This window comes from Syngnathus typhle, linkage group LG19, assembly GCF_033458585.1.
Source record: "Syngnathus typhle isolate RoL2023-S1 ecotype Sweden linkage group LG19, RoL_Styp_1.0, whole genome shotgun sequence".
Taxonomy (NCBI): Eukaryota; Metazoa; Chordata; class Actinopteri; order Syngnathiformes; family Syngnathidae; genus Syngnathus; species Syngnathus typhle.
Window position 1 is genome coordinate 8,001,962 of NC_083756.1, and position 16,127 is coordinate 8,018,088.

The following is a 16,127-nucleotide window of genomic DNA, read 5'->3' on the forward strand; positions in this document are numbered from 1 at the left end:
AATAATCACGTGAAATGTTAATAAATTACAGTTTTCATTTCATAGTGTGCAGTATCTTGGCGCTGCAGCTTTTTCTGGTCTAATCAGATTTCAACTTTGAGGTGTTGCCACGCTTCAGAATTCTGATTGTTGGCGTCCGCCACACTTAAAGGCGTCTTTCGGTTTTTAACCAATCAGACTTTCGATTCCGCACTCAATGCTTTCACAAATCCTCAGAATAAACTGGGCATTTTTCCGTTCCCTTGATTGATATCGCTATATTTATCCCTCTGATTGGCTGGGCGTAGAATACGCACCAAAGATTGATTAACAGAGGGAGAATGATGTCAGAGATGATTAAAAATTCCTTTTCAAGGTGCACTTTTCAAGAAAAATTGGACTTTATGTGGCTAAGGACAACTAAGACTTTTGCTGGTTGACTTGATTAATAGCGGAAATTGATTTGTTGAGGGCACTTTCAAAGCAGTAGCGTAACAATTAGCTAAGACGTCGACACGGTCAACATCTCGATAGTACGTATACTAATTAACATTTTTATATGAATGGAATTACTAACTGAAAGCAATTATACAGCCACAGTTATTTAAAATACATTAGTGATTTAAAAGACTTGTTTTAATGATAGATTGTTGAAATGAACAACAGTTCAAGAACCCTAATATAACTTATGTGGTACCTCATGAATCCATCCTGGGACCGGTACTGTCCATTTTGTGACGTGAGGGACTATTAAGAGGTCATTTAAATACACAGTGGAGGCCAATTTCTAAAACTCAGTGCCAAGTTGCCGACGACTCCGACTAGTGATACAGGATTTGGATATTTGTCACTTTTCATTTCTTAATTTTGCTTAAATGAGAAGTCAAGCCAAAAATTCTCTTTGTAATAATCCCCCAAGGCTGTGTGCTGAGCCCCTTGGTGAATTTCCAAGGTCATCTCAGACTACCTTCATAATTACGCTTACCATTGACAGTTGTGCTATATCTAATTTATATTTTGTATCGTGTTTGAGGTAGCAAATAGTTATTATAGCCATATTCACATTTGCGTTATATTTTAGTGAGCTACCTGTCAATGCGTGCTTTCTTCGCAGCGGTCCACAGCGAGAGCGTTGCGGGCGTGTTTGCGTCTACGAGCTGTCAGGCAAAATTGCTGCATTTAAGCTGCGATATGTCACACCTGATTATGGCTACGTGTTAGCGTCTTTCGCTCCCGTGCGTCGCAGATGCGTGTATGGAGACAGGCGAGTCATCAGCGGAGGTCGGATGGCTGGTGACAGCGCCGCGACCTCCGATGACGCCCTCCATTTTGTCAAGCGACGGCTCGAGCAGATTACCTCGGGCGCCATCTTCTTACTTTGTATGCTAATGAAAAGAGAGAGAGAGACGTAATGAGAAATGAGTGGCAGATAAAAGAAATGACTGGGGAAAAAAATAAGGGCGGAAAAAAGGGACAAGGCAGGAAATGGAGAAAAAGGACCTTAAATGACGGCTGTGTGCGTTTGATGGAGTCATTGAAAGACTTAAAAGGGGGAAGAAGAAAAAACGTGAGGGCAACCGTGTGGAGAGAATAAAAACAAATACAGTGAAGATGAAACTGAAAAGGAACAAAAGCAGACTAATGAAGGTCACGTGCTGCCATATTGGGCCTCCCTGGGATAGAATTTGAGGGTGAAAGGTAAATGAGGCAGCTGCAACAAGATGAATATGATTGTGTGTGTGTGTCGGACAGTAATGAATTCAAGGTGGAGGATAAAAAAAAAAAAGGACATTGAGACTAGTTGAATTTCAAACGGGGACACCCTTGCCTCTTTTTACTCGTGCTGTCCTTGTGGCCAGGTGCCCAAGCATTTGCGTGCGTGCATGACTTTGAACCCAAGGAGCAAGTCGGCGACATAATTGTAATCTATTATGCGCAAAGTAACTCAGCTGTCCCAAAATATCATTAGCTAAAAAGCAAATTTCATTATTGCTCTAATAAGGAGCGTGAAGACTCTTTGATGTATTCTACCAACACCTCCTGCAGCCCATTTTTTTTCTTTCTTCCGTCGACTCACTCATTATTCCCCCGACTCCCTCTCTTCCTGCATCTGCATCCTGGTTCTCAGCGGCCTAGCCTTTCAAGGTTAAAGTAAATGGCCGATGCCTGTGTTCAAAAAGTGAGAGTCAATTCAGGAGATGACGGTGACTCACCTTCAGTATACATTAGGCTCCGTCCGCCCCCTCCCTTCAAACCTTTTATGGGTGTTGGGAGTCGATGGCTAATCAGCTAGCATCAGGCTTAGCCCTCATTTCCCCTTCACACGGGCCCCATTAGGGAGCTGGCTTTCTGGAGCAGGCCGATAAGGACAATATGCTTCGCTTCCACATACACCCCAAACCTTCCACGACCCTTTCGTTTGCTCGTTCAGCTCATTTCTCGGCTTCCCCTCGCTAAGCATCCACGCTCTCATCCCCGTGCGAGCCTCACCTTTGACTTTTATTCCTCATCATATTTTCCCCAAAGTCAAATTACAACCCCCATACTATCAGTGATTGAGGAAATGTGGAGAAAAAATCCTGGGAAAATCAGAAAATACCAAAAAGTCAGTTATTCATCGGTATGGCATTTTTTAAAAGCATATGCTAGGGGGGGCAGTGCCCCTGCAGGCCCTCCTCTAGCTTCACCAGTGTGTACGTCTGTTTTTCTTTTGCCTCAGGTTACCTGGAAATGTTCATGATGAAAATTCCATATGCCTGAACAAGGTGAAAACGACCTCCCGCTCCACAGGTTTAGTGGAAAACTCCAATCATTTGGATCCCGGACCCTAAAATAACATTTGTGATGTGCTGTGATACTGACGGTAGTGTTTTGCTTATTGAACTACTGAAGGACCACACATGCATACGGTGCTAAGAGTAGTCCACGCGCTCATTTGATGAAATTAGGTTAAGAAGGATCCAGTTCTGTGCTTGCGTTTTTTTTTTTTGTGTGTGATAAAAGCACACAGTGTGGAAATTAGGATGTGTGCAAAAAGTGTGTTATTCGTGTGTGTGCGAGAGAGAGGCTGACTAATCCCTCTGCAGAGCAGAAACGAGTTAAAAACACATCAAAGGGAAGCTTAACCTCGATGAAACCTCACCGGGTTTTCAAGAACAACAAATGATCATTCTCCTCATTGTTTCCAGGGGGACTCTTTTCACCACTGCGTCGCTGACACACCCCTTGGTGCTGGGAGATTTTTTTTTTTTTTTTTAAAAAGCCAGTGGTTTTAATGACATTGGCATTTCTGTGCTTGTTTGGTCATATGTTTGTGTAAAAGTCTAACTGTGCTTGCACTTAAAAGAGGACTGTGTTCTTTTTTTTTTCTTTAACTGTGACATGGCAAATGAGGGGAAAGCAAGATAACAAGGACAAAGTTCTGCTTGAAATCATTAAAATGCTGGAAATGATAACTGGCTATACAAGTTGCACGGAAGCAATGAAGAATAAAAAGGGGTTTGGAAGACAGGTGTGTGTGTGTGTGTGTGTGCATTTATGGGGGGGGGGCTAGTGAGATGAGGACACATTTTGCGGTCTGGGGCTTGCTTTCACCTACACTACCTCATTATCACAGAATAAAAAGTTCAGGTTTGTGCATGTTTCTTTTTCTTGTCATGGCTTGCCTAGACACATTACACACATGGCACAAGCACACACAGGATAAGAGACATGGGGGGAAAAAAAATAAATAAACAGGTTCAATGTTCCATTCATCTTAGTCCAAAAAGTCACTCTGCATAGTTGAAATGTTAATATTTGTTTTGCACCTTGTACAATGAGAGAAGTGCAAGATGACTTTCATTTGAATCGACATGATTTTTTTTTTTTTAGCTATTCAAACCAAAGCAAACAAGACATTTCTATTCAGGGTATGAAAGTAAATCTAAAAGAGGCACCCGATGGTAATGGCACGGCTACCAAGCGCTTACACGGAGGCAGCAGATTGCGCAACGCTGTGATTACAGGCCGCACGGCCGCAGTGACCGCACGCAGTAGATGCAGGACACATGGAGCTTGGCTGCCCTACCATCGACAAGCGTTTCGCTAGTCCACATCCTCCACAGAGTCAAGTGTGCTGGACAATTATCAGTACCAAAATAAACCCCTTATTTAGTATAATTGGAAAAAGAAAATTGAAATCAGTGTCAAAAATACATTTAGGTACAAGAAGCAATCTCGGATTAAAATTTTTAAAGCATGCAAAGTAAATCAGTACGGAATTTTAATCTATAATAAACACATACTTGAAGTGGAAGGGTGAAACTAATCTTTTTTTAGATTTAGGGGAATCCCATGGTCCAGCAGTTCTGGAGAACCCTGCCTGTCTTCCTTCCTTCAGGCGAGAAGCACCCTGAGACTTGACTTTGACCTGCAGGACATTAACCTCATACTGAGCATGCTCCCCGGTGAGGAGCTGGGGGTCAAAAGGTCATGACAGGTCAAAGTGTTCTGCAGCTTTTATTTGGTCGGGAGTTCTCCCGGGGAACAAAAGGGAGGGGGCCTCGCCTGTATAGCTTCATCCAAAGCTTAGGATTCACCTGGTCTAGCTAGCTTTGCTCCAATGGACTCACCTTGGGTTTTCGATGCCCTCAATGCCCCTTGTCGCTTGTTTCAGGTTGGGAGGAGGAGGAGTGAGGTGGAAGGGATGAACGACGGGAGATGGTGAGGAGGTGGGAGGATGAGGGCGGTGGTACTCTACTTGTGTGCACATGCTCCTCTTTTCCTCCAGCTGCCAACGCAAGTGCTTGTTCTCCTCGCTCAGAGCGTTTAACTGGAGAAGGAGAGAGGAGAGAGACTGTGAAACAAAGAAAGACTTCAACAAAGTCCATCACAACATTTATCAAGGAACAACTTGTGGGATGCTTCATCCTCACTAATAAATCCAATCAACCAAATCAAAAGATGTAATTGAAAGTTACCGATAAAAATCAATCTTCACAAGTCAGCAACAGCATGGCGATGAACTTGCCGGCATCCCATTATGTGTTTAATTGCCGTTTCACACTTGCCTTCATGCATGCGGAAAAAGAAATGGAAAATTGCACGGCTGTGTGTGTGTGGTACTTGCGAGATATTCCACTTCTGTCAATTTCAAGATAAAAATGACCCATTTGAGCAATCACGAGCAGACCATTTACCACAAAACATATACAACAACAACAACAACGAATGCTTTTGTGTCACAACTGCTTGCCAGCCCTGGAAAAAATAAAACAAGAACAGCTCAATTGAGACTTGCATGTGCAGGAGTTTGTAATGCAAATGCAAACATTTCCATTTGTTGTAAGAGCGAGGTAATTACATTGCTAAAGTGGCAGTCCAAAAGTTGGAACATGCCAGATAAAAGGGTGAAAGCAATTTGAAATAATGTATTTTTAGCAGTGAGGGAAAGTAAAATAAGAAATTAAAGGAGGGGAGAGACAAAGAGACGTGCCGGATAATGACAGCTGCATACATCATCATGTGTGTGTGTCTGTGTCCCAATTTTAGTCCCGCGTGTGTGCGCACACCTACACACACACACACACAAATGGCATGCACTAATCTGATGACTACACAAAACCAGGGTTTTAGGCTTAACCCTTGAGGAGCCAATGACACGAGGCGTCAAAACCAACCAAAGGCGCTTAAGGAGTATTTAGTGGCTCTGACAGGAAAACATCCAATCAAATTTGGGCATGAAGAGGGTGACATTTATAATTGGCTGTGTATTTTAATTTGCCTTACGCCTAATTACAAGAGTTGCTGAGGTGGTGGAATTAAAAAAAATAAAATAAAATCCCCGCTTGTCACTTCAACCCTTACAAAAATATGTGTGAACTCACTCATTTGTGTTGGGATGAAAGGGTTAGTGTGTGTGTTTGCACTTCCATTCAAATATTAAAACGCGGATTAGAAAACATTGCGAAAACACGGAAAATAACCGCCGACTGTCAAAAAGAAAATTCTCTGTGAAATTGTTTTGCATGGCACTCATTTGTAGCGTTTGCTTTGGAACATCTGTCGAAATCTTTTTTTTTTTTTTTTTTCCCTCGTAGGAAACTGAAATGAAAATGATTTTCCTTCGACTCACATAACATCAATTTGACTTGTATACAAAGAGTTGGATGTCTGGAGTTTCTGTCATGTCACAATCGGTCCGATTAAATTAATACTCGTCTCACGCTGAGTTTGCTCAATGTTTGCCGGCTGAACTGCGATGATTAGTTTAGCTGGCTAACTTCAGAAATTGCTTGAATTTGTGTTGGATGTCTCGGATGCTTATTGTTGAGATTGCGGAGTAAACACAGAAAGCTCACCACTACTTTTGATTTGTCCTCCTTTGGTGATTTGTTGATTCTTGTGAAGTTCACCACTGTGGAATAAAAAGATCTGCTCTTTCCTCAGAATATTCCTGCTCCCCTTCCTCCTCCTCCTACATTGTTTTATCACAGCAGGCCATCTCGCTACGCTGTCATGGGGAGATCCGCACAGCAGTATTGATACACAGCGCTATCTCACGTTCATCAAAGGGAAATCATTTACCGGTGGAAAGAGACGTCATCGCTTTGCTCTCATTTTTCCACCACCTCTTTGCACACCTTACACCACACCCTTTGACATCGCCTTTTATCATCGGAAGAGGAAATGGCTGTCTTTTTTTAAAGTTGGCCCCAAGTCTTTTTTCCCCCCTTGCCTAACAGCAGGAGGGCTGCGGTATTTTTGTGCATTCTGTTTGCGAGTATGTGTGTGTGGCGCACTCACTTGTTGATTTAGCAGACTGATGGCGTCCATGTTGCCCTGCAGTCTGGTCTGCATGTCAGCCAGTCTGCCAAGATTCAGGGCCATGGAAGTCTCCTTATCTAAGCTGGAAGTACAAGAGACATTTCAACATATACAAAGCACATTTTCCAATTGTTACTTTCTAAACATTTAATAACATGAATCTATTTCCATTACACTGTTGAGTCCTTGAGCAGCTCGGGCTGTCAACAAATAAGTTAACACAAAGTCCCTATAACTCAACATTTACAACATGCCCCTCCATTACCCTTTCTCGTTAAAGTCAGCGAATGGATGTTCCAATCCATTCATAAAAAAAAAAAAAGGAAAAAGTCAACAAATGTAAAAGTACACTTTGAGCAAAATATTAAATGGAGTGCGGATGTATAGTGCTTATATTCATCACACGTTTACAAAACCATTACTTATCTCAGTGAAATGTATCAGAGTACAGCCTACACCAGCACATTTGTAGATGTTCATATATTATTAAAATGGTCTTTAAAACAATCATTAACCTATTTATAAAGTAGTATAAAAGTAGTTCATACATCTTTCATAAGTGGAGCCTTTTTTTTTCTTTTTCTAACGCAGTAAAGACAAACTTTTAACCGTGTACATTTGCGAAGCACGTTCAATCAAACATTCTCCAAATCTGGGGCAAGAAAAGAATTGGCTGTGTATGATCGTCATTATAAGCACGTTCATAAGACCTTATTAGCGAACCCAAAGATGGGTGAGCAAATGGTTTCCAGAAATCGTTAAATCGTACTACAGCGTTACCGAGAGCAAAACGAGCGCAACCGCAGACATGCGGGAGAACATTAACACTACAAGAAGACATTTAAGATTTGAACTGTTTATTAAAAAGCTTTTTGGGGGGGGAGACGACAAACAAATGTGAAAGTCTGCTATTTCCACAACTGCGCCCCAACTAAGAAAGGCCTATTAAATTAACGACAGTGGATAATGGCGCTCCGTACGGGCTGAAGAGCGCGCTGCCCCCGCTTCGTGCTCCTTCTTTCATGCCTCAGTGAACCTGTCCAGTTAGCACTGAGAGTGGGGAAAAAAAAAAATCCTCTAAATACTTTATTGAAGACTTCTCAGGTCATTAAAGTACCACTGTACCTCCCCTATGTTAATGTACTGGTAAAGGACCAAGATGGGAAATTCTTTGATGCGAGGATGCGAAAACGGACTCTTTTCGCTTCACTTGATAAGAGGCGCGAGCTCATTGAAATGCTAATAAAGGACATTGTTGTTCCATCAAGTTGGCAAATATAAACCAGAGAAAACTTCAACCAATAATGTTAAAAGAAGGCTTCTTCTACAATAATATCATTGCGTGTTTATTGATTGATGAATTCATTTAATAATGGTGTTAACTCGATGAAAGAGGACTAGTTTGAGTTAACTTGAAAACAAGATGCCATACATTAAAGCTCCTCTGGTAAACAAGTAAATAACATTTATGGACCAATGGTGCATCTAAAAATAGCAACAAACTAATTGTTATACTAGGAGAAATGTTTATAATATTTCGTTGGGCTTGTTTTTGCATGTACAAACAGTAAATGGACCTTGTAGTCGGAATATTATTTATTTATCCATCTCCGCCTTTTGACAGAATGCAATTTGAATCACTCTCCATTAAGCAACAAACTAATTTAGCCTGGCAAATGCAAATAGTTTTGAAAGGCGAAACCACATTTTCTGCAAACGACATTCATAAAATGGAAAATAATTGCAACTGACCCTTCCCAGATCTTTTAATTTCACACCATAATTATCGCACAGCCAACAGCCATGGGCGGAATGGCGCACATTTACTTTCATCTATTAAATTGCCTCTCCAAAATGCAGTATGTCATCCATTGGTTTGACTGTGCCGACACAAAATAAGCACGTGATACAAAGGCCTTCCTTCCCAGATGCTAACGTGGTGCGGAGCGGATGATGAGACGGAGCCAGAGCAGAGACAACGGCTTGAGATTTATGTAGCCATGCTTGGCCAAGCGCCTGTGTAAACATCTGCTCCTGCGTTTAAACGCAAATATGGATGTGTGTAATTAGCCGCTTAACCCAATCAGTGTGTATATAATTACAGTCATTAGTGTGGACGCCTCGCCACCATATTCTCTAAACTAGGCAATAAACTCTGCTCCCAATCTCCCTTGCATCTTTCTTATTTACTGCTCTCGCACGGCTGTATATTTTATGCAAGGCTTGACTCTCCCTTATCTCCCGCTCTGTTCGTCTGCCACATGGCTTCTCTGTTTACACAAATCCTCCGCTGTGATCACAGAGTGCTCTTAATTGGAAGCACATCGTTAGCAGGGCGCGCATGATGAGCGCTTCCCCCTGATGGCTTGTGTCACAGCCACTGAGCCAGTGGTCCCAGCAGCAAATAATCAACAGCTTCGCCTTCCATCATCGCCTGCATATCAATTTGCAACTCTGCTTTTCTCTCTCTCTCTTTATAGTTACCTGAAAGTGACATGAGAAAATGCCCAATGTGCTAAAAGATGTAATAATTGATCTTTTTATTTGATTAAAAGCGACATAATTGATGCAGATGAAACCTGGAATTTACTTTACAGCTAAAAAAAGACATTTGACGACAAATACTGAATGAGTTCAAACGTAATGGAAAGAAAAGCAGGAAAAATGACTAAGTGATCAAATGTTTATCACACAAGTGAGCCCTGAGAGGGTAAAGTTGCTTCTCCTGCATCACCTATACTGATAACCTGGCCACCCATTTCTTGAAAATTAAAAGTCACATATGTAATTATGTAAAGGTTGGATAGTCACCGTTAAAATGTTCACAAATACCTTTCCAACAGGAGTCTCATTTATTAATTGAAATCTTGATCTAAAATGACACTTCCTCACCCGTGAGGAAAATGCCACAGGTGAAATGAAGTCACGGTGCCAGAGCCGCTTGAAAGCACAGGCCGTGTCATCATCGTACGTTGCTTTATTAAAGGCCCTTCTAATGGAAAAAAATGTCACATTTCGCTGATTGCTGTCAGTGATAGAGACATTGTGACGTCCCCCTTTGCCATCAGTAATAAAAATGAGAATGCATATGGCTGCCATGCAAATAACATGACATACCGAATTGGTCGCCTTATAGATTTTCCTACAAATGGCATTTGGGCTGGATGTGTTTGTCAACGACAGCAATGGGGGGGTAGGTATGATAATGAAATGAAATAAATTGAGATTCATCCTAACAAAGGATGAGACGACACTACAGAAGTTTTCATTCACTGATTTCCTTTTATCTCTTTCCATGTTATTATATTCGTTCAATCAAACCCCTCTCAACCCTACATCTATATATGAACTGCCTCCTCTTTTGCTTTTCTCTCTCTCGCAATTATGAGCCAAAGACAAAGAAAAGCCATTCATCTTCCTGTCGCGGCCTCTTAATGATATCATTAAAATGACTGACAGCTTTGAATAGCGCCGAGAACTTACCCCAGTCAAAACAAATCTGATCCGTTTTGGAAACACGTCCTGGTGGTTCATTAAGAGGATGGGGGGGGGGGGCTGCTGTTGTGGGTGTGGAAGGGATGCTAGGGTGGGGGCCATTGTTAATGAGGGAGACCTTAAGGGCTTGTACTGGGGAGTTGCGCTTCAGGCAGGTGCCCCCACAAACACACGCTCCTTCTCACTTGGACGCTGCTCCCTCCCATCTGTGCCACATTCATTCTCATTGCCTTAATGAACATAATAAATATATCTCCCAGCCATTGATGAATGCTATTTGACAGCCGACGGGGGTGGCAAGTAAAAGAGGATGGGCCCTTGATTGGAGTGTAATCATTGTTAAAAGCCCAGCATGAATCACATATTCAGATTGGAGAAGCGGCACCACGCGCACACACAGGTGGCAAAGCCCACGGGGTGTTTCATTCACAGCCTGGCACTCCTGCTGTTATTGTCATCAGCGACATTGTCAGCCCGGGATGCTGCGTTAAGAGCAGACATGGTGGTGGGAAATGCGCATGTCGAGAGTGGCTGGGTGGCCGGCCGGCCGCCCGGCACAAATGCGTGTCAAAAGGGCCAACGAGCGGCAAACTTTGGAAGAAGCCATTAGCAAAAGAAATGATTTGTTCGTGTTTTGGCAGCTCAACCCAGAGGGTAGCGCGACTGCAAGTGGGAGTCATCAATTGAATAGCAAAAATAAAGATGAAGACAAAACATTCTTTGTCTTATTTTTATTTTGACCTTATCACAACGGAACCTTTTGGAATGCTCTGATCTTGGCTGATTTAGAGACAAATTGCATGAGCCCTAAGACTGCTCCAACTCACACAATGGACATCTTGTTTTGATTTGTTCATCACGATATTAAAATGCATCTTTACCATTCCAGACCATAGCACAGTGAAATAAGGTGTACTGTACCAATTGATGTAAGAATAGATTGTTGACTTACATGTTCTTATCTTGAAGTTCACACAGGTCCTTAAGTTGGGCCTGCAAAAGAAAAAAAAATCTTATTTTTGGGAATGTCTATCTTTCTTTGCCTTCCTGCTCTATAGTCTTACCTTGATGCTTGCCATCTCTTTCTCCTGCCCTTCCACCACTTCTTCTTTCAGTCGCTTCACCTCTGCCTTCAGTGTGTCATTAGCCTCCTGAAGATGTCTGACAATCCAAAGGGAAATGCAGACACTCGGTTCAAGCAGACGATACACACTCAGGCTGACAGACGCTATTAGCATCAAAAGACGACGGTTACACGTGGCGGAGGAACATCGCACAGACACACAAACACAACGTGGTCTGTGACAGTTAAATGCGAGGTTTGCAGCATCCTTCATTACTAAATCATGTGGCTATTGATAGGAACTGTACTATTGCGACAAAGGAAAGTGGAAATCATTTTTTCATTTTTCAACTAAAGACTGAGAAAAGAGCTTTTATTACATCGAGTGTTTTGTATATCACGAGAAAACGACAGTGGAGGATGGTTGGAGCTCAGTGGGGGGGGGGGTTGACAGTACCTTGAGTCTGACTCCACTACTTTTATCTCTTAAAAGACAAATATGTCACACCATGTATGTATTTAGTACATGCACAAACCCACATTTGAATGCACAAATTTGCCAATCAGTGGCATACACAAGGTTATACATACAAGGTGTGCTGAGACGTAGGTTTGAGCGTGAACTGGTCTCTTGCCAATTGCGAGGCATAGATAGACAAATAAGTACTTAGAATCACAGCTATTGACAATTTAGAGCCTTTCACGGAATGTTAATGGAATGTGTGAGGAAGCATAGCGACGTCGAGAAAAGCATGCGGAGAAAGCACACAGAAAAACAATTGCAGAGATTTGACCGACTGCGCTGTCCGTCACACTGATCTATCTCAAAATTAAAATTGAGAGTGAATAGAAATTCAAGGTCAGTAAAAACTCACATTTTGTCTTCCGTGACGTTCAGCAGAACTTGGCTTTGACTTTTCATTTGCTGTGCAAGGCTTTTGCTAGATGATCTGGATGAAATGATGTGCATTAATGCAGACACATAAAGCAGAGAGCTTGCAAAACAACTATATCGTGTAATTGCATGATATTTTCATACGTTTGCTCAGTGATCCATCGTTTGAGATTAGTCACGACGAGCTGGCTCTCATGGCGAAGCTTGTCGTTGTCTGAACATACTGCGGCCAACTTGGACCGGAGCGTGTCCAGCTGCCATAAAAAGAAAGAACGACAACAACGCTTTATTGTCCCTGCAGGGGATTTTTACCTCCCTCAAGAGCTTAATGTTGCAGATTGCATGGCAGTCAGTTATACTGTTGTTTAAATGCCAACAACATAAAATGCATAGAAATAATTTAAAAAAAAAAAGAAGCAGAACGTGATGATCGATGTGTTTGCTCAAAACAAGGCAATGCGGAGAAAGATTCGGAGATTGGGTAATACTGACAAATGACACATTTGCTGGCCCGCACATAAACAGCAGGATAAGGTATTAAGCGGCGCTTAAGGAGGAAAGACGGCGGGCGGATGGGATGGGGTTAACAGGGATGGGATAGCAAAACTGCTGACTTTCCCATTCTTATCACTCAAGACCTTTTAGGTGCCTAAACTGCAGGGGCACATTGCTATTATCGCCCTGGAAACACCTTGATATCCAACACGTTCTACCCACAAAACCCTGCAAACATGAAAAGAACATGATTGAAACAGCTTTTCAGTTCAAAAAAATTCAATCATGCCAATAACCTAAAAAAAAGTTATGTCCCATGTGCCTGCATATGTATTTTGGGTAGATTTTAGTATTTAAGAGCCATCCTTCAATCATAAATGTGTCAACAATTAAATCAATACTGGGCAAACATAAATCAATACAATAAAAGTAATCTGGTATGTTATCCATTTTTGTTTTTAATATGCAACAAACTACTTGATTCTTGATTGCCAACAGTACAAAATCGACACGGATTTCCAAAAACAAAACTTCAAAGTGGCTCATTTAAATTCATACTTTGTTCGAGGTTTACAAAAACACAATAAAACACCAATATCCACACTGCCACACAAACACATGGGTGTGCACGGCCACACACGTTCACTTTGCACAAGCAAGCAAAACGTTGTAGCGTGCCATAATGACAGTAATTACTTTAGTCTCACATTAACACCTCCCTCCTGACTGTCTGACGAAGTCGGCCGATGCTGGGATGTAAATGGCGGCGGCAGTTTGATGTTGTGATTAGGACTAAATTACACCCCATCACTCTGTTTTCACCATTGTCAAGTGAGGCGCTGAGACGATGCACAATTGTGTGTGCGGAAAGAAGGAGGGAGAGGTAAAAAGGGGGCAAAAGGAGGTGCAATTGCAGGCGGGGGCGGCTGGGTGGCTAAGGACGCAAATCTGCTTAACATTTAGATTGGTTTTGTTGCACAAATATTTTAGCAGATGATAGGGGCTAAAAGGGGCACCAAAATGCATCGGGACACTTTTACAAGTAAATCTAGTGATGCCAATGGTGCTACTGTTTTTTTTTTTTATGCTTCGAAAAATGGAAGATTTGATCTTTTTAAATATGCACAGGCTTTTATTGGAAAATAAATGGATTTCTTTTTGTGGGTTCAAGACAATCTTTTACTTGACTTGGCATGATTCGAGTTACAAAGTGGAAGAATTGAGAAAGCAAACAATTTGGGGGAGAAAATCTATCAGTACACATCTAATGCAATTTAAGTATCAATATCTCACCAATTAATTCTAGAGATTATTTCATCCAATATATGCTAATGTAAATGACCATAGTGATACCTTCAAATAAGGCCGGTATCGACCCGATACCGATACCTGGTACCCTGACCACCTGAAAAGTTTTTGGGTCAAATCAGAACATTCCAAAAAAAACACATAATATTGAAGCAGTTCAAGCTATCTATCATAAAACAAACTGAACAAACAAAAGAAGTTTCTAACATGGAATTGAGAACACGCGTAAAAAGTCATATTCGTCCGGTGGTTGCAATCATCAGAGACGAACACGAGCCATTAGTCTTTTCAAGTCATTGCTCATCAGAGCACATCCTTTCATCAAATTAATGATCACATTTATTGTTAAACACATTTTTATAAAACATTCATTCATTCTGTCTAATTAAAAGACCCAACAGGCCTGACATCACTTAGATATGCATGCTTATCACTCACAGGCTTTGAATTAAAGATCTGTGTGTGTGTGTTTGCACACTTTATATGTGCATAGGATGGCGAGCAGAGAATGAGGCTTCCAAAGCAGGTCTTCCCACTCAAGGCTTAATGGTGATAATCATGTCATGACCCGACATTAAGTCTGCGAGTGCGTGTATTTGTGTGTGTCCTACTCTCACTAATGGCGACGATGATGACATGTTCTCCATTAGACTAGTCAGTGGACCACAGCAGATCTAGCATATTAATGATGCTGATGATGGCTTCTTTAATTATGGTGGTCTGCCGCCGCTGTATGGCCCCGCTCCTTTTCCCAGTCCTTTCATCACACACACTCCCCCCAATGCGCCTTTTCGACTTGTTTATCAGCCGGCCGCCATTACTGAGGCTCCCTGTCGACTTGAGTCCCGCCTGCTGGGATGCAACTTCACCAGGGTTCAGGAGAAGTTTGTCCCACACCAACATTTCATTGGAAAACAGCTGACTTTTTTTTTTTATACGTGAACTTCAATGTTTTGGTATGATTTAACTCAATAATACGCTTCATTTATAGCTTTATGGAAAGACGTATGCTGACTACGTAGAAATAGAGTTCTTTCATTCTTGGATCATTTGACATTGATACATTTTCCCCGTGATTTTCATGACACAGCCTGTCAGACTCAAAAATAGTCTGAAGTTGTTTTCTTTTCATTTTTTTCCTTTCAATCTTTATGGATAAAAAAAGAAGAATTTGAGCATCTCGTTTAGGTGATGCCTTTTATCATTGTTGATAAGATGTCAAGATGATGAAAAAGAAATGAAAACATTCAAGTTTGTGAACAGTGTGCATTTCTGATCAGAGGTTGGAAAATTAGGTTTAATGAAGAGTTTGTGAATGAGGATATGATTAATCAAGGTTAACCGTTTTTTCATTCCAATTCAAAGGCAAGAGGAGCTTTTTGATTAGTATTCCAAAAGGCACTTAGCGGCTGAAGCTGATACAATTAGGCTTTTATAAGCAACACAATAAAAATGGCTCATTTGATTCATTAAAGTCAGGGTTAAAATCCCATGAAATTTGGGACTTTTGAATGCTCAGAAAAGACACGTGACATTACATGAGATGTTAGCAAGACCTCAAGCGTGTCTTTTTTTTTTGTTCCTATGATGCTACTCCAAAAGCTGCCAATGATAGCGAGGACAAAAATATGGAAGTTTAATTATGTGATGTAACATTAATTAATGGTACATTGCCACAACAATTTAAAAATCACTGTTGCATGCTAGTCCAAGTTGTTGCGGACAGAGGGGAACATTTATAGTCAAAGCCAACAACAGCTACCTAAAGCTATTAAAAAGTAAGCTGAACTGCTGGGTGAAAGTGTGAAAAGGTTGAAAGGGGAAGGCCATTCTAAAGTTTTGAAGGCACAAACTCCATTACCTAGTAGTCAACCACACAAAAACTCAATTGGAGCGCAGCTTCGTGTGCATATTGCAAATACGCTCGGCTGCTCTTTTTTTTTTTTTTTTTTTTTTTAATCACTGCGCTTTTTCCCTGTAGCTTCCCCAGTGCGATTAAACATCTAATTGTAGAGACATCACTGTCAATGACTTCAAAGATGATTTTTTTGGAGGAAGGGAGTCAATTCATGTTTATCAACTTTT

General features: G+C 41.4%; 1 protein-coding gene across 1 annotated transcript in view; it reads right to left on the bottom strand.

Annotated features, from left to right (window-relative positions):
• LOC133144015 (centrosomal protein of 63 kDa-like) overlaps positions 1-16,127 on the bottom strand; it is a 70,270-nt gene that overhangs the window by 45,693 nt on the left and 8,450 nt on the right. Inside the window, exons 4-9 of the mRNA XM_061266363.1 lie at positions 12,384-12,493; positions 12,220-12,294; positions 11,346-11,442; positions 11,234-11,274; positions 6,766-6,868; positions 4,593-4,792 (exon numbers count right to left, since the gene is read on the bottom strand). Coding sequence (XP_061122347.1) covers positions 4,593-4,792; positions 6,766-6,868; positions 11,234-11,274; positions 11,346-11,442; positions 12,220-12,294; positions 12,384-12,493 — 626 coding nt within the window. The remainder of the gene's footprint in view (positions 1-4,592; positions 4,793-6,765; positions 6,869-11,233; positions 11,275-11,345; positions 11,443-12,219; positions 12,295-12,383; positions 12,494-16,127) is intronic.